Source organism: Corapipo altera, unplaced genomic scaffold (assembly GCF_003945725.1).
Source record: "Corapipo altera isolate COAL_440 unplaced genomic scaffold, ASM394572v1 1, whole genome shotgun sequence".
Taxonomy (NCBI): Eukaryota; Metazoa; Chordata; class Aves; order Passeriformes; family Pipridae; genus Corapipo; species Corapipo altera.
The window spans coordinates 19,855,671-19,877,324 of NW_020884873.1; the positions used below are offsets into that span (position 1 = coordinate 19,855,671).

At 42.3% G+C, this 21,654-nt stretch overlaps 1 protein-coding gene across 1 annotated transcript in view; it reads right to left on the bottom strand.

Annotated features, from left to right (window-relative positions):
* UTP20 (UTP20, small subunit processome component) overlaps positions 1-16,935 on the bottom strand; it is a 61,141-nt gene extending 44,206 nt beyond the window's left edge. The window contains exons 1-16 of the mRNA XM_027668063.1: positions 16,812-16,935; positions 16,058-16,138; positions 14,715-14,781; positions 14,390-14,522; positions 13,731-13,919; positions 12,651-12,732; positions 11,896-12,033; positions 11,354-11,509; positions 9,561-9,707; positions 8,937-9,071; positions 7,407-7,484; positions 6,563-6,741; positions 4,454-4,609; positions 3,856-3,944; positions 1,346-1,451; positions 9-159 (exon numbers count right to left, since the gene is read on the bottom strand). Coding sequence (XP_027523864.1) covers positions 9-159; positions 1,346-1,451; positions 3,856-3,944; positions 4,454-4,609; positions 6,563-6,741; positions 7,407-7,484; positions 8,937-9,071; positions 9,561-9,707; positions 11,354-11,509; positions 11,896-12,033; positions 12,651-12,732; positions 13,731-13,919; positions 14,390-14,522; positions 14,715-14,781; positions 16,058-16,138; positions 16,812-16,856 — 1,932 coding nt within the window. The 5' untranslated portion in view covers positions 16,857-16,935. The remainder of the gene's footprint in view (positions 1-8; positions 160-1,345; positions 1,452-3,855; positions 3,945-4,453; positions 4,610-6,562; positions 6,742-7,406; positions 7,485-8,936; positions 9,072-9,560; positions 9,708-11,353; positions 11,510-11,895; positions 12,034-12,650; positions 12,733-13,730; positions 13,920-14,389; positions 14,523-14,714; positions 14,782-16,057; positions 16,139-16,811) is intronic.
* Between the last annotated feature and the right edge of the window lie 4,719 nt (positions 16,936-21,654).

Here is a 21,654-nt window from a genome sequence, read left to right on the forward strand (position 1 = left end):
CAAATTACCTTGGAAACACCAGTGGAAATATTAGGATGCAACTTCTCAAACAAGTCCATTAGGTTCCCTTGGGAAAGGGGTTCCCGGCAGCCACACAATGCCAACCTCGTGTAATAGAGATCAGCCAAGAGCAACGCAGAGGGGTCTGAAGGGAAAGTGCTAAAACAATGGAGTATTTTATTAGCATCCAGAGAGCACTGCTATTGGAAAATAGGGCAGCAGTGATAACAACATTAAGGGAAAATTCCACATGATTTCAGACTCTGCTTGCACCAGCAGGCCAGTGAAGTCAGACTTCAACAGCACACTGGCTTGCAGCCACAAAGCCCATGACAGCTCAAGAGGCATGAGAATCTTCCTTTGTGTTAATCAGGCTTGTCAAGCTAGGGCTTACATGCTGGACACCCTCCCACACACACAGTTGCAGAAAACAAACCTCCACAGATCACAAAAAGGCTTCTGCTACTGCCCAGATGCTCAGTCAGTGATCAACAGAAAAGAAATAATCCTCGCTTAGGTAAGACACCAGGAATCCCGCCTGCTCACAGGGAAATCTGCTACCTTACATCCCTTGTTCCAAGCAGGTTTCATATTCCCAGTCCAAAGTTGGCAGAAAAGCATTAGACTGAAGCTTGCTGCCAATACTTCCTGTTTGATCTGGGCAAGCTGTTCCATCTCCATCATGCCTCAGACATGGGCACCATAACTTCCTAACTGAGCAGGATGTTTTGAAGCTCAAGCCACCAAAGACTTGGAGATGCTCCCAGCCCAAGAGGGATGAGAGATGCTGGAGAGAGACTAATGGTCTCCCTCAATTCCTCCAGCCACTTAGTTTTGTGTGCTAATTATAAGTAAAATAGAGCTAAAATAAATAAAATAGATTATACAAAACCTCATCCCACTGCAGAGCAAGCACACACATGGATAGGTAAGGACATGGTGGAATCCCAACACCAGCAGCAAACTGCAGAAGTTCAGGCTTTTGACACAGCTCAGAAAGTGCCGTTCCTGTCTCTTTTATCATTATAATATAACACAGTTACTAGTAAAAGTAAAGTAAAACTAGAACCAACTTACCTGACACACTACCCTGCAGCTGTCTAAGAAAGCATCAGTTTGCAGAGAAGTGCCCTGAACAGGTACTACATCTACCTCGTTCTCCAAACAAACAGTGCCTACAAATTTGTTCCCTTACATAACCACAATACTGAAGCAATGCACCAGTGTAACAGAATGGGCAGCACACAAAGAAGCATTTAGCAAGCTCCTACATAAAGGTAAAGTCAATCCTGTAGCCTACTAAGGAAAATCATGAAGTACCACAGAACAGGCAGAGTTTACTTACGTCACCAGGCTCTTGACACGCTCCACGGGTAACAAATGGAGTACTTCAGCAGACTCCACCAAACTAAGAAGAGTACTTACAGCTTGGCAGGCCACAAACAGGCTTCCTGGAGCAGAAAGAGAACAAGAACAGCTTGTATATTTACTCAGCTGCCAATGACTTGTGCTTGTATGGTGCTTGCCCACCCTGAAATGACTGGACTCACAGAAATAAGGTAACATATGGATCCCAGAACTAGCATGTGTATTTTCTAACCATTATCGTAACATATAAAAGAAATGCTCCTCTGGCTGTCAAAGTAAATGCCTCCTCCAGCAAGCCAGCATTGAAGGCTGTAAACAGCTCCCAGTTTGCAAGTTTCCATCACAGCCACATGTGCAGAAAGCAGAGATCTGGAGCTAAGCACTGTGGCAGGAGTCTCAGACAGCACAATGCAATAAAGAACCCTAGTTTGGGAGGAGGGTGAGGAAACCAAGCAAGTAAGTGTAAGATGGGAGAATAGGATGCATGAGTATAGGACTGAGTTGCATTTATTTTCTTTTCCCTTATGGGCAAATGAAGAAATAGCAATGTGCTTCTTGCACATCCACAGAGCTTGTACAGAGCTGCTACTACTGCCACCAGAGATGAGACCCAAGAAAAGAAACTTTGGGTATTCCTTTTTCAGGATAAACACACTGCCAATAAAATAATCACAACAGCACACAAACCCTGTAAACATGATAGAAAAAAGGTCTAAATTGAGAAGGGTCATGTTTGACAAATACTAGAGAAGAAAAAGCAACAGAGCCGATTGGCAGACACATTTAGGAATATTAATAAAGGTATTATAAATGGAAAATGACAGGTTCTAGGAAAGCTCTTCCAAGCATAGGAACAATGACCATTGAAGCTGGGGCATTCCAAAACCTGTTTATATTTTGGCAAAAGGCCAAATACTTCCTATTTCTCCAAGTAACAACTGCCCTGCCCTATGCAAGCTCAGTCAAAACTCCTTTTTTTTTTTTTTTTTAAATGGCCAGAGAGGGAAGACAATCAGTGACCACCCAAGCCTGAAGAAAAGATGCAGCATTTTAGAACTCCAGGTGTCATCTGGGTCAGAGCCTTACAAGAAGCAGTGCAGCAGCGAACCAACATGAGCTGGCCTTAGTGCCAAATAACTACATGGAACACACCATTTCTCCTGTCCCAAGTGATCACCATAACAGATAGAGCCCAAATTCATGGACTAAATGAAGTCAGTGGACATTTTGTGGACATTTTACAGAGGTGGTCCATAGACTAAAGGAATGATATAGGTGTGTTATATCAAAGGATGGGAAGGGGAGGGGTGGATAATGAGGTTGTATTGGATCGTGTGGTACCTGAGCATGACAAAAATGTTCAGTGTTATCAAATAACAGATGGAGAATGTGCTGGGTTTGGCTGGGATAGAGTTAATTTTCTTCATAGTAGCTAGTATGGGGCTCTGGTTTGGATTTGTGCTGAAAACAGTGTTGATAACGCAAGGATGTTTTTGTTATTAGTGACCAGCACTCACAAAGCATCAAGGTCTTTTCTGCTTCTCACCCCACCCCACCAGTGAGGGGGCTAGGAGTGCACAAGATGTTGGGAGTGGACACATCCAGGACAGCTGACCCCAACCAACTAAAGGGATACTGAGCATCATGCTCACATATAAAGCTGGGGAAAGAAGAAGGATGTGGAGGATGTTTGGAATGATGGTGTTTGTCTTTCCAAGTCACTGTTAAAGCATAATGGAGCCCTGCTTTTCTGGAGATGACTGAACACCTGCCTGCCCATGGGAAGTGGTGAATGAATTCCTTGTTTTGCTTTGCTTGTGTGTGTGGCTCTTGCTTTACCTACTAAACTGTCTTTACCTCAATCCACAAATTTTCTCACTTTTACTCTTCTGATTCTCTCCCCTATCCCACCAGGCAAGTATGAGCAGGTGAGCAGCTGTGGGGGGCTTAGATGCTAGCTGGGATTAAACCATGACAGTCCTTTTTGGCATCCAACACAGGGCTCAAAAAGTTCGAGATAACATTTGGTTGGAATGTGCTAGACTGAGTGTACAGCTGTTATTGCTGTTTAGCTATTGACTGACGGCTATTAACTGACAGGTAATGTCCCAGACTTTGCACTATAGGTTTGAATTGGAGCTTACAAGTCAAGTCTCTTCTTCATTTGACTGCTTCATCCTGGATCTGGTTTAGATCGATTTCCAGCCTCTTTTTTTCCTTACTTTCTTCTTTTCCTTCCCAATTACCTTTGCCTTCCACTAAGCAGAACATCTATCACCCCATTACTATTATGAACAACAAATGCAGAGTTGTTTCCTGGAGGTTGTTTCCTCCCATTTGTTCCTTTAGTTTTACTCGAGCTGGCTAATAATTTTGGACACAATGCTACTGCTATTCATTTTCATGCTTTGTGTCATTAGAAAAACTGTTTTATATTATTTTATATATCAAGAAAAAGCAAATAAACAGGAAGTAATCGTAACTGACCTTTGCAGAGGCTTCCTCTGTCAATGGCTGTGAAGAGAGAGTCTATAAAACTTGTCACACGAGGCAGAATGTTTTCTTTGTGCATTGGTCTGTCCAAAGTAAATGGGAAGAACTTTTATCTCTTACACTGACACCAACACACATATGAAAGCTTTTTTCCTCATCTAAATTACAGATACTTGTACTAAATTACAGGTAGCTAACCCCAAGTTTGAAACCAGCAGCAAAACGTTTTTGCTATTTCTGATTCACGCTTTCAGTTGTAGCATTCATTGCACCTTCTTTCAAACTATTCCTTTAATAATTATTGATAAAAACCACTGTCAAGAGAGGATAGTGCTTAAAATAGAAACTGAAATGTATCAAGAACAAATTAAACAGAGTACCCAACTTAGTGAGTAGGCAATCAATTCTGATATTCTATTCCTGTCTTTACTGTTGACTCATGGTATTTCCACATAGCATTTTTTTTGCCCTGGTTTCCTTAATCTAGGGGTAGTACTTATTGTCCTTTTCTTAGTAAAGTGATTTCTTAAAGAAAGTGAACTAGACAGTACTACATAAATACATGACAACAGTACCATAGAATATCCCTTACCTAATATGTGGCAGTACAACCAAGGCAACCCAAGACTGTGAAAGGTCAGTGATGTCTTCCTTCTCTGGTAAATGGATTAAAGACAGTACATAATCCAACACCGGTACTTCTGCCTTTTCTCCTTGTCTTTTACTTGTTTGTTGCCTTGTATTAGAGCTAAAAATAAAACCAAACTTTTCAGTAATCCATCACTGCATATTAGAAATTGTTCCTTTTCCTCCTATGATATTCAAAATTAAGTTTGCTACTTCTAGCAAAAAGGACCTGGACAACCTAAGGGATTTTTTCTTTTCAATGTCCTCTACAGCACAAAATAACATCTAGTTATGCTGAAGAGCAAAAAACATGGCCCACAAGAAATATCAGGTCTTTATTTCAAGTTAAATAGTATTTCTAGAAGAAAAGACACTAGTTTTCAGTTGGACACCCTCACAACTAGGGTCCTAGGACTCTAGGAGCACCTGAGAGTCACCTCTATCATGACTGTTCTTAATAAACCACAATTACATTGAGATAGGTGGATGACAGAAAACAACCAGTGAAGTATAAGTTTTGGGACTTAAAAGGAACCACAAGCTGAGCCCAAATCAACAAGCCTATGTGCAGGCAAATAGGGCTGACACCATACTGGAACATATGAACAGTACTTCACAAACAGCAATCTTTCCATTCCACCCAGTGCTTGCAAGATCACAGAAAGCTGTATAGGCTTCACCCTTCAAGAAATACAGAAGCTAATAAAAAGCCAACATCAAGAATCATTAGAGGCTTAAGAAACAAAATTTATGAGATAAACCTCAAGAAACTAGGATTGTTGGTCCAGGGAAAGAAGATCTCAGACATTTCTGATGAACAAAGCCTGCTATTTGTAATTGCATGCAAAGAGTAAGAAATATTCTGCTCTTTATGTTCCCTGCAGATAAGCAGCAAGGGATTTAAAGTGCAGTACAGGAGGTTTAATTCATGCACTGAGGACTAGGAAAAAACAACAACAACAAAAAACCCCAAAATAAATCAAAAAACACCTGTGTAGCCATTAAGTACTGGCACAGACTGCCAGAGGCAGCTTGGGAATCTCCAGAATTGGAGTATTTAATAACTATTTGGTCAGATATCTTTCAGGACTGGTTTAGGACATGCAAATGCCATCCTAGGTAGAAGATGGGGTATGCAGCTCTTGAGATGTATCCCAGCCCTAACTTCTACCACTGACATTGCAAGAGCACAGAAAAAGTCCAAGTAGGACCAAGGTTCTCTCAGCTATGTACTCCATACCACTGAAAAAACAGAGAGATCAACAGACAAAAGAACATATGGCAAGAAAACCAAATTTAATCATTTTGACTCAACCTTTTGTTCTCTAAACCCCATTACCTCCACTCTTATTCAATAAAAGTAAGAAAAACCCACACAGAGTGGGTTGTTTTTAGGAAAGATAAAATCTTACATAAAAGGCAATACAAGTCAAAAGTTTTGAATTCTCTGAGTCAGAACTACAAGAAAAATCACTATCAGTAGATTAGCAACAGTCATTCTGTGCTTCAGCATTTACCCCAAAGAGGTTCCAGGGGAAAGCAACCACTTCGCTGCAACAAAGCCAACTTTGCAACTAGAAGCAGTCAAGCTGTGCCAGCACAGTGCTGTATCTGGATTAATTACATGTCCTTTAGTATCCAGCTGTGTTCTATCGTAAGACTATAGTACTGCTGCTACAAAGCTCCTGGACAAGACATATGCCTACAGGGAAGAAAGATGGGGCACAGGCAGGAGGTTAGGAATGATGAGAACCTGAACTGCAGCACTCACTACAAAGATTACCTACCTAAGGATGTAGCATGCATGTTAGTGTAACAAATTCCCATCATACATGTACCACAAGATTCTTTTTATAACAGTGATATCCTTTCCAGAGCAGTACCTCTTCTCAAATAATCTCAAAAAGTAAAAGGGGATCCTACTGCCTCACTTGGTTTGTAAATCTGACAGCAACACTGCTGTTCACACAACTCCAGCAAACACTGGAGGGCAACTTTTACATAGCTCTGCACTGCCTTTAGGCCTACAGTCATGCAGACACATCTAGTGTCTGCTAAACTTGAGAAGTCTCACCTGACAGATGATTCAGTGAAAATGAGAGGATACTTTTCAAATGCCATTGAACCGATGGTAGGAGGCTCTGCTTTCACCAAAATGAGTTTAGCCAGAACTGCCACAGCCTCATCCTTTGTAAAGGTATCTGTGCCAGAGAAGCAATGTTCAATGTATTCTAGAAAGCATGGGAGAAAATGCTGAAGGGACAAAAAAAAAAATGGTCAAAAGTCAAGGACTGGTAAATTTCTCTAACCATCAACAAACCTACAAAAAAACCCATGTGACACCAGCCACACAGAATCCAAATTTGAGCCAGCAAAGCATCAAATTTATCAGTCCTGGTTCCCCTAGACACCAGCAAACAGACATTCTCTTATCCCAGCAGGGACAGTGGTTTAACAAAAAAACTCAGTTTGCCCCAAATCAAGTCTCATTAGGACATTCCAGATACCCGACCTTGGCTTTCACCTCCTACTCCATTTAATTAATTTGATTCCTCACAGATCACCAGCTAGAGGCCCAACCTATCAGACATCTCTTACTCATTTTCAGTTAGCTTCTCCAGAACTACTTCTCTTCCTCTCATCCATAACATGCCGATACTTTTAATTCTAAACAGAGAGGCTTATTTTTGTGAACAGATACCTATCACCTTCTCCATCTCTGAGAACCCTTACAAAACTTTAACACAATAGCATAAGTAGCTTCTTTTGTTCTTATCAGATCATGCCAGAAGTTTAAATAAACATCGTGTCAATACACAACAATCCTTCAGCATACAGGGCAGGTAAATATACTGCGGATTCCCAGTTGTTCCCTTTGTCAACAAAAGTAAACATAATGCACAAATGCTTCCACCTACCCTCTCAAATTGCTTCACTGTGAACATCGCTTCAGAAAAGTCCAAAAGAAAGTGCCGTTCAAATCCACTTGCAAATACCTGCAAGATGCAAATGAAAGGTTGACAGGAAGAGATTTACAAGAGACATTTCATAGTCAACTCTCCATTATCCATGGGACTTTTTTTCCTGGTATATGTATCAATCATGCTTTGAACTCTGAGACTCCCAGCCTGGCTCTCTTGCTAGTTCTGGCACATAGAGCAATACCGTTACCAAGTGACAATTCAAGTACAGGAATGCACAGTCATTTGTAACAAACCCTGCTGACATAACCCTTTTTGACAAATGCTGTTGGATCCAACTGTCTCTGTGCAAAGACAGCTGAGCTATCTCTTTAAAGTGATGTGGAAAATATAAGTTCAAAGTTCTAGGACTGCAGCACAGACACCAAATGTCAGGAAAATATATTTCAACTCAGGATTTTTTTTGTGTAGCAGGTTGCAGGAAGTTTACTACCTCATGGGCAGAGCCAACCGCTTTGCCTGTGGAGGATCCAAGATAGGAACAGTCCTTTGAGATACCCAGGACCAGTGCTCCTCAATGCCAAGATGTGCAACGTAAAATACACATACAGATCTCTCTTTCCCAGATCCTTCAGAAGACAAGGACAGCTTTAAGCCTCCTCCAGTTTAAAAGAAGCTCACACAAATATTCTCAAATGTCTGAAGGACATCTCCAGAGCAAAACTGGCCTCCTGCCACAGGCAGAACCGACCTTACTTCAACACAAGTAAACACTGAAGACCAGATGAAATTTAATCTTTTTTAAACAATTGCAAAAGCTTTGCTTTGCCACTGTAAATTGCATGGCACTTTTCTTTCAAGTGTTTTTTTTTTTTTTTTTACACATACACTTCAACTACAGTCCACACTGTTAATTGCAAAATCATAATGTACTGTAAAAGGAAAACTAAAGAATCAGACTCCATAGTAGCATCTCCTATTAATCTCTGTAGCATTGCATTTTATAGGAACGTACACAGCTGATCCTGTCAATGTTTCAGGAGCAAAGGCAGTACTGAAATATGCTTACTCCTCTGCTTTCTAAATCAAAACTGCACTTGTAGGAACCCTGTTCACAAGGCTAACCCATGGTCATTAAATGCTTGTAAACTTAATGAAAAACATACCTTTTTCAGTAAGTTTGACTGACTGGCCTACTATATTACCTTAGGCAGGACATGTCCCTTCCCTGTTCTCCCTCTTTTCTCTACAGAGGCTGTAGGTATTTGAATCAGAACCTGGTTTTCATTGCAATGATGTCTGCCATGGTGGCATTGCTATACTGATGGCCTGTGCAAGACTGTCAAGGAGTCCCAAGACCTCACTAGACATTATTTAAGGCATTGGGCAGCTTCTCCCTTATCTGTGCAAAAGGCTAAAGGGAACCTTACAGTATATTTCCCAGCCTGAAATGGAATGTCCAGAAATCAGCCTGCTCTAGGGAACTTGAACTCTGGGATTTCTGGCATAAGCAGCAATCCTCGTTACCTTCTCAATAGCTTCCTTCATTAATGAATCAGGCAACAAAACATTCTCAGCCAGCAGGAATGTAGAAATGGTGTTCAGCAGCGTCTTGCAACAAGATGATGAGAGATATGGTGTTTGTAACATTTTTATTAAAGCCTGAAATTAAAGAGAGAGAACTGATATTCATCCATGAAGATAATGACTAGCTGGTCTGAATGATCCGGACAGTCCCTGGAGCAGGAGGGCACAATGATCTAAACTTCAGCCCACAGAAACAAATCCTAATAGTCCAGTTGAAGCTTGAATGCACTAAACCTATCCTAGTGGGGTCAAATTTATGTGAATCTGGCAGAACTGCTTTACCACTGATATGGGGGTCTAGGTCTCCACAGTGGCAGGAACAGGTCTCTAGAAACAGCAGCTCACTTTCCCCCTTGCTCATTTAAAGGAGGGCTAGACTAGCATTGCAATAGAGAGGTAAAATCTCACAGGATTGGAGAGGTAGCAATACTCAAAATAAATATCTCTGTTCACTCAACTCAAATCCTAAGCCCAATGATGCACCAGAAATATGTACGGGTGCTTCAGCTGACCACACCTCCTTCATATTCAATTCTGACACATCAAAGTGATGGTCTGACCTACCCGACAGACATCTTCAGGCAGTGAAATTTTGGATCCATTCGCATGTTCCACGAGGATCAGATAAGCTTGCAGAATCCTTTCCATCTGCTCTGAAGCCACACAGAAGTTGGCCTTAGTTATTTTCCTCTGCAAGTCTAAGAGTGACTCCTGTTTAAATAAAATAGGAAAGTGAAATATTTCAGATAAATATGAGACTGTTTCACTTACTGCTACTTGAAGCACATTCAGAAGAATCAACATCTCAGTTGCCCAACAAACTTCTGTTGGTTCTCTCACACATGGTCAACAAATTGAACCTTGTAGGAACACTGTGTGATTTCCCTTATGTAAAAACACATCCTAGATTCCTTGGACAGAAAACACAAGCATCTTCTAAAGTGAGGGTCTCCAAAAAGGTCAACATTTGACATATAAAATAGGAGAAAGGAATAGAAATATTCAGCTCCAGACCCACAATGGTATGGAAACACCCAGCTTTCACTGGAATTATCAAAACTTAGGTCTTCTTACACTTTATGCATCATTATGCTAATGTGCATACTGGGAGGTTTCTCATATCATGTACATTATACAGCCAATGGAATTGCCTATTTCCTATTACCTATTGTCCCTTTCTGTCCAAAGGACATAAACTATCTTTGATCTTATAAACTTGAACCCACTGACAGCTATCACAGACTACATGAAAATTTCCCTCTAAGCAAGGTATCACCACACGCCTACCAGTTCCCAGGGTAAAAAAAAAACAAGCCTCATTAAAAATAAAAGGAATTATGCCACAAATTTCCAAGATTTCATCACAATTGCAGATGCTGAGTCAATGAGATCTCAGAGTCACAAAACATCCAGCAGCAAACAAATCTGTAGCTAATGACAGTCAGGCAATAACTGCTATCATACTGGTTGGGGTAGGAGGAACAGGATTGGATTTTCTAGGAAACTGGTTAGTCACAGGGAGGAAGTTCCAAGAAGGAACAACCAGCACTATTTACCCCTGCCAGAAGGACTACCCTAAAACTCAGGTGTACCATTTTCTTCAGTTTCCCATTTCACCCTTCTGAGGAGCACAGCTGACACACACTAAGTTGTCAGTTGCAAGAGGTTTTAATCCCCCTCAGCAAATCTCAATCCCAGATGTGAGAAAACTTTTAAATGTTGGTCAGGTAAGTAAAACACACCTGCCAGGCCCTTGCTGATTATTCTACATCACCCTGACTCAAGACAGAACAGCCCACAGCACTCAGCTGTGCTCCCTCAAACCACAGGCTGTAACCCTCAAGCAGCAACACCAGAACACTCAGACTGAAAACACTCTGATTTTCAGTGCTTGGCTACAAGGTTCAAACTTGGATCTTCAGGTTCAGACCAGGTCTTTGCTGTAAAAAGATCTGCAGGGCAAAAAGCTTCTCCTTTGCTGTCACAAAGTGGGTTTGAACGACCAATATACCTAGTTCAGAAATATTAAATGTGGACTAGCATTCCCAACCCAGCAAGGGCTCTGTGATATGTGCCAAGGCAGATCCTACAAACCACCCTTGCTCAGCCATGGGACTGAGCTCCAAGTCTCACACACAGTAGTTCCTTTCTCACTCACAAAACAACCAGCAGGGTTACTGGAATTTAGAAAAGAAGGGAGGGATTTTTCCCATGCACATGATACTGTATTTAATGTTTCCAAATCAAAAAGAAAAACAGTTCTGGTCCCATAAAACACAAACACTCTCTTGGTAAGCACACATTTTTTTATCAGTCACTCATGAATAAAAAAATAATAAGAAAAATAATCAATGTACCTCCAGGCATTTGAAGACAATGTTAAAATGTTCCTTATGGATATGCACTACAGCTGATCTGATCATCTGCTCAAAGGCTTCTCCAACAGCTACCCATGGTAGTTCAATTTCTTCTTCTGTAATAGGCCCCAGTTTCAACAGAATTAACTTCACAGCCTGCACAGGAAAGAAGCCCATCATGTCCTTATACTCAGGAAATAAATCTAGCAATCCTAAAATTCGTTAGTGCAATATATTGCTAAAATATTCCAGGGATCTCAATTCTTTCTAGAATGAGTACAGAGAAAAAAAAAAGGCTACCACTTAAAATCTGACATATCAGCAAGCAGTACAATTTCAACATACAGGAATATAGCACAGGAATTATTAAAACCAACCTTCCTATCTCAAAAAATATTCTTACAAGGCTTTCAGATCCTACCAAGTAATGAACAACAAGGATTCACTGAGGTGAACAAGACAAATACTCAGTGGTTTCAGTGAGCACTGCCTAAGGCTCCATTACAGCAACAGTTAAACTAGCAATCTTGTCTTGTCTTTACCGTCTCTGCACAGGAGTGGAACATGTTTCGAACACCCTTGCACATCTCAAAAAGCAGCTGTCCTACACCTTCCACCTTTTCGGGGTGCTCTCCCAGGTCACGGAGCATTAAATTGAAGAGTGCATTTTTATCAGAAACCTACAAAACACAAGGAGAAAAAAGTTATCTTCTATTCAGAGCTACCAGAGGGATAGAGGCAATTAAATGACTCCACAGTACCATGTTATTCTCCTAGTCCTGCCTTCCCACAACAGCTCAGACTCATTATTTTCTAAAGAAAAACCAACAACTGCCGCTCCCTTTCCTTACTCCATGAAAGGTTGCTGTGTGATCTTGATTGATTTGCCTGGGAACGTTACATACTGTGATCTTCAGGAGTGCAAAAAGGTTTTCACAACCATTTCAGTTCTACAAAGGCCTTAAAGCATTTGCGGAAAAGCCAGTGAGCAAATGTACATTTACAAATTAAAGCCTCCCTTTTAGAAGACCACCTTACTATTTCTAGTCATTTTAGATAAACCAACCACAGACACTTAGTTTAACAGCTCTTGAAACAGAGAGTGCTAAGGCTTCTATTTGCCACTTCTGATATGGAGTGTATTACATTCACAGCAAAGTACTCACTAAAAATGACAACCTAGGACATGCTGCATGGTAGTTCAGGTCTTGCTAACCATTCTTTGGAGAAAACCTAATATTACAAAATCCCAAAGCCACCATAGAATGGAGATAGCATCAAACAACACCTCACTTACCTTTCTCATTAGAAAGACAAAACTTTCAGCAGCAAAGTTTCTGATGTGGAGTTTGTGGTGAGCCAGTAGAGTGCTGTACAGGCTACAAAGACACAAAATAATCCACTGTCTTAATGGCAATGCAAGAATTGCCATCAACTGGCAATAAAAAAATTATTTTCAGTTAACATTAGAACATTTTATAAACACTAAGAACCTGTCCTCCTAGAGAGGGCAAATACCCTCCTCATCTAGATTCCTTCCCACTCTCTCTGGATAAAGAACAGGAGTTTTGTAAAGAAGGTGAAATGACTGCCAGGCAAATCAGCTGCAATCAGAAATATCTCTAAAATGTCTGGATCCACACAGATTCAACTGCAGCATCAAGATTTTCAAAATACATGTTTAGCCATATTTGCATTTCAGTTGAGCCAAAAGGCTCTCCTGTGCACTTAAAAGTTTTGAAAGATTCAATTTGCAGGGGTGATAAATATTTGCAGTTTGCTAGTAAGTATCAGTAACTGTTGTAGGTGGCCCATCATGTGTTCAGTGCAGAGGGAGTGGTGCCTCAGACTCACAAGTCAAGCAGATAAGCAGGTGTTTTTCTCAATATTCTCAACAGCTTTTACTGGGTTGGGGAGGAAATCTGTAACATCTTTTTTGCTCCATCTGTTCCAAACTGAAATTAGGAGGAAGCAACATGGCCCCACTGTTTATGACAAAAAGAAGAGCCCTGCTAAAACAGCAATGTAAGACCGAACAAGCAGTCATACTACATCAGGTCACAGGCCTATCCAGCTCAGTACTCACTCACTCTACAGCAGACAGACAGACAGAGATGCCCGGAAAAGGTTTAAAAACACAGCAAACACAAACAAAATCAGCCTTCAACCGCCTGCAGCTAAGGAACTCTCCAAGCCCGGAAGTGACTCCTATGCATTTGGTAACTCCCTGCAGCTTGGCCAGTTTCTCTCTGAGAAAAGCTGGGAAAGTGTGCTAGTAAGTATACTGAAGCATTAAGCACACCTATTTGTGTGGCATTTACATTTCTACAGCGTCTAAGAACTGGTGATCAAGACAGACACTGAACACGGTTTTTACCTGTATATGTTATGTATGTCCTTCACCATCAATCTCCACAAGTATTTGTAGAGATAGGAAAGAGAGGTAAAAGCCCATTCCAGCAGCTCTGTGTCCTGTGTATCCAGTAACTTGGTGATGGCCAGGAAAAAGTCATGGAAGTGAGGATAGAAGTCAGTCTGAAGATCTCGAGCCAGCTGCACCACTAGACTGTGTTTCAGAAAATACAGCAATGTTAGTGCATTTCAAAAACAAACCAATAAAAACCTAGTGCAACATTGCATAATCCAGCACAGTCTCTTTGGAAAGAAAGACAGCATCATTTTTACTTCTCACTTTTCTAAAAATATCACCTATTAGGCAGCTGTGGGTGGTAAGAGTTTTAAGATTTTCAAAAAATCAAGCAGATAGCAGTAAACAAGAGATCATAAATTATTAACATCAAACACAGCACATTAATATTCTGTCTGACACTCAGTAAGCACTCCCACTAATTTATTTGCCTTGTATTAGCTATATTTTTTTAACTTAAAACCATAAAGCTCTACCAAGGAAATATAATCACCTTGGCCATCTCATTGATATATTTTCCTCTGTTACAATAAAGAAAAAGAACACTTAAAAGAGAATTTAGGATCACTTGAAGGATTCTGACTGTTTTTTATGACCACAATACTTACTTTAACAGGGGTTGGTAAGCAAGACTGCCTTCAACTTGCAAATGTGTCTTCAAACTCTGCACAATGGCACTCTGGTAATAGACCAGCTGGTGGAAGGACTGGCACTTGTTGGCCACTTCATTGTAGAATTGCACTGTTCAAAGCACAAAACAGAAATCCTGAAAACTCATCCAGTTCCTGGTAAACATGTATGGTGTTAAAGAATGATAGTGCTCCAGAGACCAGTCCAAAAAACAGTCAATAATCTCCCATTGGGCTCTGGATGATGAAGAAACATGTTTTAACAATTTAAGGAAAGCAGGAAACGTGAACAAAAATGACATACCAAAATGCTGAGTGAGGTTCAGTTCCTTCCATTTCCGTAGTCCTTCAAAAAAGTAGGTTTCAACCTCCTGTCAAAACAAACACGAAGAATAGCTACCAACTCTAATGAATGTATCCTGCAAAAATGAGAGGTTCAAATGAAGACAACATTTTAAGACTATTCCAAGAAATCTTGATGACTTCACTTCAACAGGTGTTATGGAATTTCCCTGAAAATAAGACTTTCTCTCTGTATTCAAAACACATTTAAAAGTACTTTCTGATGACAGGACTTGTTTATTCAATTGGTTTTAATATCTCTGTTGATTGGCCTTGATAATCTAAGATGCTGAGTCATAGTCCACCCAGTACGATGCTTTGGGATTTCTTTTGGCATCCTCACAGGTATTGAGTGGGAAGTTCAGATGAACAATCCAGCAGATGAGGAGGTAATAACCCACCAAGCACTATAATCACAATGATGATCTATATAACACATATAAATGACCCTTATGATCCATAAAGACACATGCTCATGCTTTATACACATGCTGCCAGTATTGTGTCACTCTGTTCACCCAAGTAAAAAGGGACAGGACACGAGGAAATGACTTAAAATTGTGCTAGAATTATAGAATATAGTGAGTTGGAAGGGATCCATCAGGATCACAGAGTCCAAGCCTTAGCTCTACACAGGACACTCCAAGGATTACACCACGTGCCTGAAAGCATTGTCCAAACACTTCTTGAACTCTGTCAGGCTTGGTGCTGTGATCACTTCCCTGGGGAGCCTCAAACACCCTTTGGGTGAAAGGAGGTTTATATTGGATATTAGGAAAAATTTCTTCACTGAACATTGAACTGGACTGCTTGGAAAAGTGGTTGAGTTACCATCCCCAGAAATATTTAAAAGACATGTGACGTGGCACTCAGGGACGTGGTTTATGGGCAAATCTGGCACTGTTAGGTTAATGGTCAGACTCAATGATCTTCGAGGTCTTTTCCAACTTATGATTTTCAAACTTACGATTCTATTGCAACTACTCAGCACCTGCAACTTTTTGCAGGACAGGACCTAGGACTGCTGAGTGACCCAGCAGCATCTTTCATGTTCAGTAACACCCAAAGGCCCGCCAGCCACACGGAAGCCATCAGGGTGGTACTGTCAAAGGGCCTCTATGGCAATACTGAAAAGCAGGTAAAAAACTAAAAGGGAACAAAGCATGAAATGAGGCTCCAGGAAAGGCAACTCTTGCAGAAGCTTCTTTCCAATTTCCTCCTGGCTAAATTTGTTGAGTGACTCTTTCATGGAGTGTATCTACTTGCAATGTGATTTCAGAAAATTACCACAATTGCTGCTCTTACCTCAGCATAACTTCCAGTTCTGTCAATACGATGAATAATATCAATGTTAATATTGCTTAAGCGCTCCGAAAAGGTAAGAAACTGTAAAACAAAAAGACATACATGTGTCTTGCTCACTTCTGAGACCAGTCCTTCTAAATCCCTCCTAACAGCACACCTGATAGCACACACACTGCAAACAGAAACCCCACTTCTAAAGACAAACTATCAGATAATACCATCAATATCAGTATTACCTTAAGATTAAGGCAAAACATGCTTAAAACGCCCAAGAGGAGGACTGACCCTCTCCTCCCATGCTCTGCAAAACCGAGGCTCACAGACCACGCGTCTGCCCAACACAGTGAAAAAGATGCAGAGAAATCTACCCGGATTTCAAGAAACTGCCCAGGTCTCAGCCTTCCTGAAACAACGCCTTGGTTAATAAACTTATTGCTTATTATTTTTTTATTAAATTATGTCACTTTTCTACATTTGGGCCGTGGTGTGCCAGCTGCCTGACAGGGACGGTGACTCGGCTGATGGAGGTGCCGGGTGAGGGGCAGAAGCCGCGCTCCGGCCCGGCTGTCGCAGCCGGACCGTCACAGCGTTGGCCTCGGGGAGGGGTGACCCGACTCGGCGGCTCCACGCCGCCCGCCCTCACGCCTCCTGCCCCGGCATCACTTGGGCAGCCGGGCACAACTGAACTAACGCCGACGGCTGAAACCCAAGGTCCCTTCCCCCGGCCACCAGCCGCGTCCGGGCGGGCGCTCACCCGGTGCGTGTTCCCCGACTTGTGGGCTGAGGGCTTGCTCTTCATGGCGGCGGTGGCGGGCGGGCTCCAGCGCGGCGCGGCGCAGCCCCACACACCGACGGCCGCACGTGCGGACCTACGCGCAGGGCGCCGCCATTCCCGCCGCGGGCTGCCGGGAGCGGGGGCGGGCCCGCCGGCGGAAGGGGCGGGCGGCGGCGGCCAGGGCCGGGCGGCGGAGGCAGAGGGAGGGTACCCAAGCACCTAGGGCAGAGTGTGGAGAGATGTCTGTCCCCGTCTTACCTTGGCGGTGAGCGGCGGTACCTCGAGGATTTTGGGCAGAGCAGCTGCGTTCCTGTGTAGGGCGGAGGGCTGTGGCACCCCGGTACCGAGCGAGGCCCCAGCCGTGCCCGAAGAGGACAGATCGGCGCGTGGTGAAAGCGTTCTGTGGGAGAGCGCAGCCCTGAGCACAGCGTCGATGGCTCAGCACGAAACGGCCTCTGCTCAGCTCCCTGGTCTTAGTGCAGACTTTCGTCCGGATCCCCCCAAAAAAAAAAAAAAAAAAAAAGAGCTCATTGCAGACCAAGTACCTGCAAAGCAAACCCTTGCAGAGGAGCCGATGATTATGGATTGGTCATCACTCGCTGCAATACCAGGGCCTGTGAGAGCTTCTGCCTGCGGTTGAAGTTGTGGAAGGTGAAGAATGTGTATTGGTGAGATGGGAGATGAACTAAACGTCAGAAGAAGCTTTAGTTTGGGCAGGTGAAGTACAAACAGCTCAGAGCCATGCAACCACTTTGAGTTAAAGCTTACACAGCTTGGGAATTTATCCTGCCCTAGGCTGCCTGCTCTGCCTGTTACAGGCAGCTCAAGGCCATTTTCAGAAACCAGGCGTGCAGGTTATTCAGACAATAAGGCACAGGGCTGGATTTGAGGACAGCTGAAGTTCATTATTAGGAGCACGTAGGGATCCCCAACTTTGAGCAGACCCACCAGGTTAAACTCTGCCAGGTGCATCCAGCTGCCCACAGGCAGGCAATAGCCATTAACATGATAGCCATCTGGACAGGCAGGAGAACATGCTTGCTTCAGCACCTGTGACTTCTGGCATTTGCACTTAAGTGAGAAGAGAATTCCTAATTTAGACACTGGAGTTTGAAAAGGTTGGCTTAAGTGATCTCAAGCCCAAATATCTCCATGAGAAAGTGCAGCTCAAAGCATGTAGAGAGGTCTAGATCCATAAAAGAACTCAGGTACCATAATACAACTGTTTAAGAGCACAAATAACCCTCCAGAAGTGGTTAGTAATTTCACCTAGTATGTCTCCTACGTATTGTGTACTTGTGGAAAACAGTCCACAAGATCTTTCTATTATGAATAGCATCTTGCAGAGATGCTGTAGAACTTCCCGGGGTGCACACGCTACAAGATCATCCAAGGGAGTGAGCAAAATCTAACATTCATGCAAATTAACAGGGAGAAGTGCTCTGCTTGTTGCAGAAGAGTCATCATCAGCAAAAATAAAAGACATTAGAAGAAGTTTTTAGAAGGCTACAAATGCTTCTTTGTGTTTGTAAACTGGCAGCTTCTCAGTAGACCTGCAGCTGCTGATGTTCATGAGAGTTTCTGGATGCAAGAAGTACTCATGGACTGCATTTCAGCCAGCATTCCTTACCGCACTTGGAGATACATCTGAGTGAGCCTCAGGTATCTATCAATACCAGTATGGCCATGACAGTAGGTCTGGCACCTCAGCTGGTTATGTTCAGTGACCCAGAAGGTCCCTTCCCCACTTCTGTATGAGCTGCAGCTATGTTAATAGTATCCTCACTACATACACTCCTCTCTGACTGCAATGCCTCAAGCCTCAGGCCTTCCTTATTCTTGTACTTTTCCTGGAAGATACGTGTTCTCCCATCTCTGAGCAGGCCCCAGCTCCAACACCCTGTGATTATCTGATGGCCCCTGTCAGCAATTCTCCTTCAGAAATCCATGCTAAAGGCATTAAAAATTAGAAGCAGTTGGCCTTAAAGCAGATGGCCTTCTGAAGAGCAACGGCTTATTGGTAGTGATACCTGCAGAGGCACGTAGAGGAAACCATTGTAAAACAGCACATGCATGTCTATCAAAGTAGTCACCTATGCAGATGTGACCTCTTCACACATTCACTGTAGGCAACAGCCACCTGACTGTAATCCATCAGCATTTCTGAGACAGGTCTAAGATCCCTATGTCTCCTCCATTCCTGGGCTTTTTAGTCCTCCTGTCCAAAATCTATTTGCTGGACTCAGCAAGAACCAGAGACACTCGGTGTGGAAGCAAAGCAGCTTGTCCTCTGGAAATGTGACAGCTTAGCCTAATAATAGTAATTTGGGTAAAATACTTCAATATTTAACCCCAGATGGTCTCACAGGGCAGAATTCATCTCAAATAACTTACATGTTTAGAATGCACGCCTGCCTCTGAGCAGTAACTTCAGGCTCCTTTTATATTCACTGCCAATCTAGACACATTCTTGTACTTGAAACAATTGTGTTAGAACAAAATTAATTGTGCCTTAGAATTGGTAGTCTCAAAAAGTCTGGATGACGTCATTATATGTGCATATCTGCAGCTGACCCTGTGGATGCCCCCCATGACATGGCTCAGTAACTACATAAATACACACTATTCAAACTATTACAGGGTTGCCCTACTTCTATCATATTTTTATGCGTATTAATCACAAGCACAACACATACCCCTGAAGCCTGTGTGACACTGAGTCTCTATCCTAAAGAACATGTTACCTGGCACAAGCCAAGGAGCAGCCAGGTCAGCCTATTTTTAATCTCAGGATATTGTAGATTGCATAGATGCACAAGTGTAAGATCAAATTTTCATTTTCCTACTATATTCATACAGGCATGCTGGAGATGTGCCAGAAAAGGAGTTGGCATAGGTAATTATATTGTGAGAAGATTTTCTTTTCAAAATTAAATATGACAGGCTAACAAATTAACAGAAACACCTGTGAATTTAGCCAAACAACTTGAATCTTGGATGTCCAAAGCTAGGTTCCTCAATCAATATTAAAGACACTAAATAAGTAACTGGAGCTTTAAAGTAGGGACAGTTATTTGATTTAGTTGTGAACCCAGAAGCCTTTCTCTTTGCATATCTCGACTCACCCCACAGAACAACTTGGGAATGCACAGGCTGGGTGCACCTGGCTGGAAACATGCTACATCACAGGAGCTCTCCAAAATCCTTGTATAGGGGGAAGCTGGCATGAGTTTTAAGGCAGGTTATATAAGTGCAACATTCGCTTTGGTGAATTCTTTCAACTGAAGCAAAAGGATTTATATTTTTTTAATTTGCCTGGAAAGTAAGAAGAGCCCTTTGAAACACAATGACATATTTTCACTGCCAGTTTCCTCCTCAGCTTCTAGCTGGCATTTTGCATTGCCTTGCAGAAGAAAACCCCACAAGATTATGTCAGATGTTGTTGAGAGCACTTCAAAATCAAAGCAGACAAGATGCTGGAATCCTATTCTGCAATCTGGTGGAACTGTTTGGCCACATTTTTTCTAATATGCCTGAAGCACAGAGATTCTGCAAATAGTGCTACTCCAGGTCAATGCTAGCTGAGTCATGGGGAAACTTTCACCTACCTTTAGGTTTGCTGATCAGAGAGGGTTTTGGACAAGGAGCTGAAATATAGATCCCAGACTTCTGAAGCTATTTGGGTATGGGGTTAAGCATCCATGCCTGAAATATCCTGAACTTAGGGACTCCCTCACAGAACAGGGCACTGACAACCTGATTTAACCTCTTGAGACACTGAGGCCAGGGACTCGTCTATTGCATGTCAGGGTTCTGCTGTGGAGCTGGAGTAGGTGGGCTGCACTAGCTCCATCTCCAGGGGTAAACTGAAGAGTACCAGAGCACAGGGATCACCCACACTAATAAATCGTCAACCCAATCCCTGGCACAATTTTGGTTCATGCCAACAGGTACTATTCCAAGTTTTCTACCCAGTAGGGGCCCATACCTTGGGGGTTTTTTAGGTTGTGTTTGTTTGTTTGTTGTTTTGGGGTTTTTTGGAGGTGGACAAGAAATTCCAGAATTTAATTTGTGTCAGAAAGAAAAAGGGTCTGATTTCTGCACAGACAGCCTTTATACAGATAGGCCCAGGACAGGAGAGGTCCTGGGAATAGAAGCAATAGAAGCAGCAGAAGGAAGATTCACAGGGGAAGCTTGGGGCATGGAAAAGAAAATTAGGGAGGATGGAGTCTTGTCCCCCCAAAGAGATGTGAATGCTCTCCTGCATTTCAGTCTCACCACTAAAATGAGTGGCATCTGGAACTGACAGGCATCTGGATTTCAGTCTGTCTGTCATGTGTCTGGGGCTACTAACAATCTGTTTACAGTTTAACTCAAAATTCAGAAAACTGTCATGAAACCTGACTGTTTGGCATGTCTGGGAACAAAGCACAAAGCCTTTAGCAGTGAATCTGAAGCTATGCTCTCCTCTTCCACCCTGAAATCCCTCTTGCTTGTTTGGAATCTTGAAACAACAGTGATGAATTGGGGCTGAAGGATCACAACTGTAAGTTTTAAGATCATGTTAAACCTTCCAAAAAAGGCAAAATGGAAAACAATAAAAATATCTTAGAAGCAGGTGCACATGAGGGAATGCTTCCCTCAAAATCATCGTCGTCTCCCATATACAATTTTTCTTCTTTTGTCCTCTTTTGCTGTGTCTTTATTGGCCCTTTTATCTGTATAAGGCCACTGAGGAAATACTAAATCAATAATCCAAGACAGCATTTTCTCACTATGAGGTTGAGAAGTTGGGAGTAGAAAACACAAAATCACAGAAAGA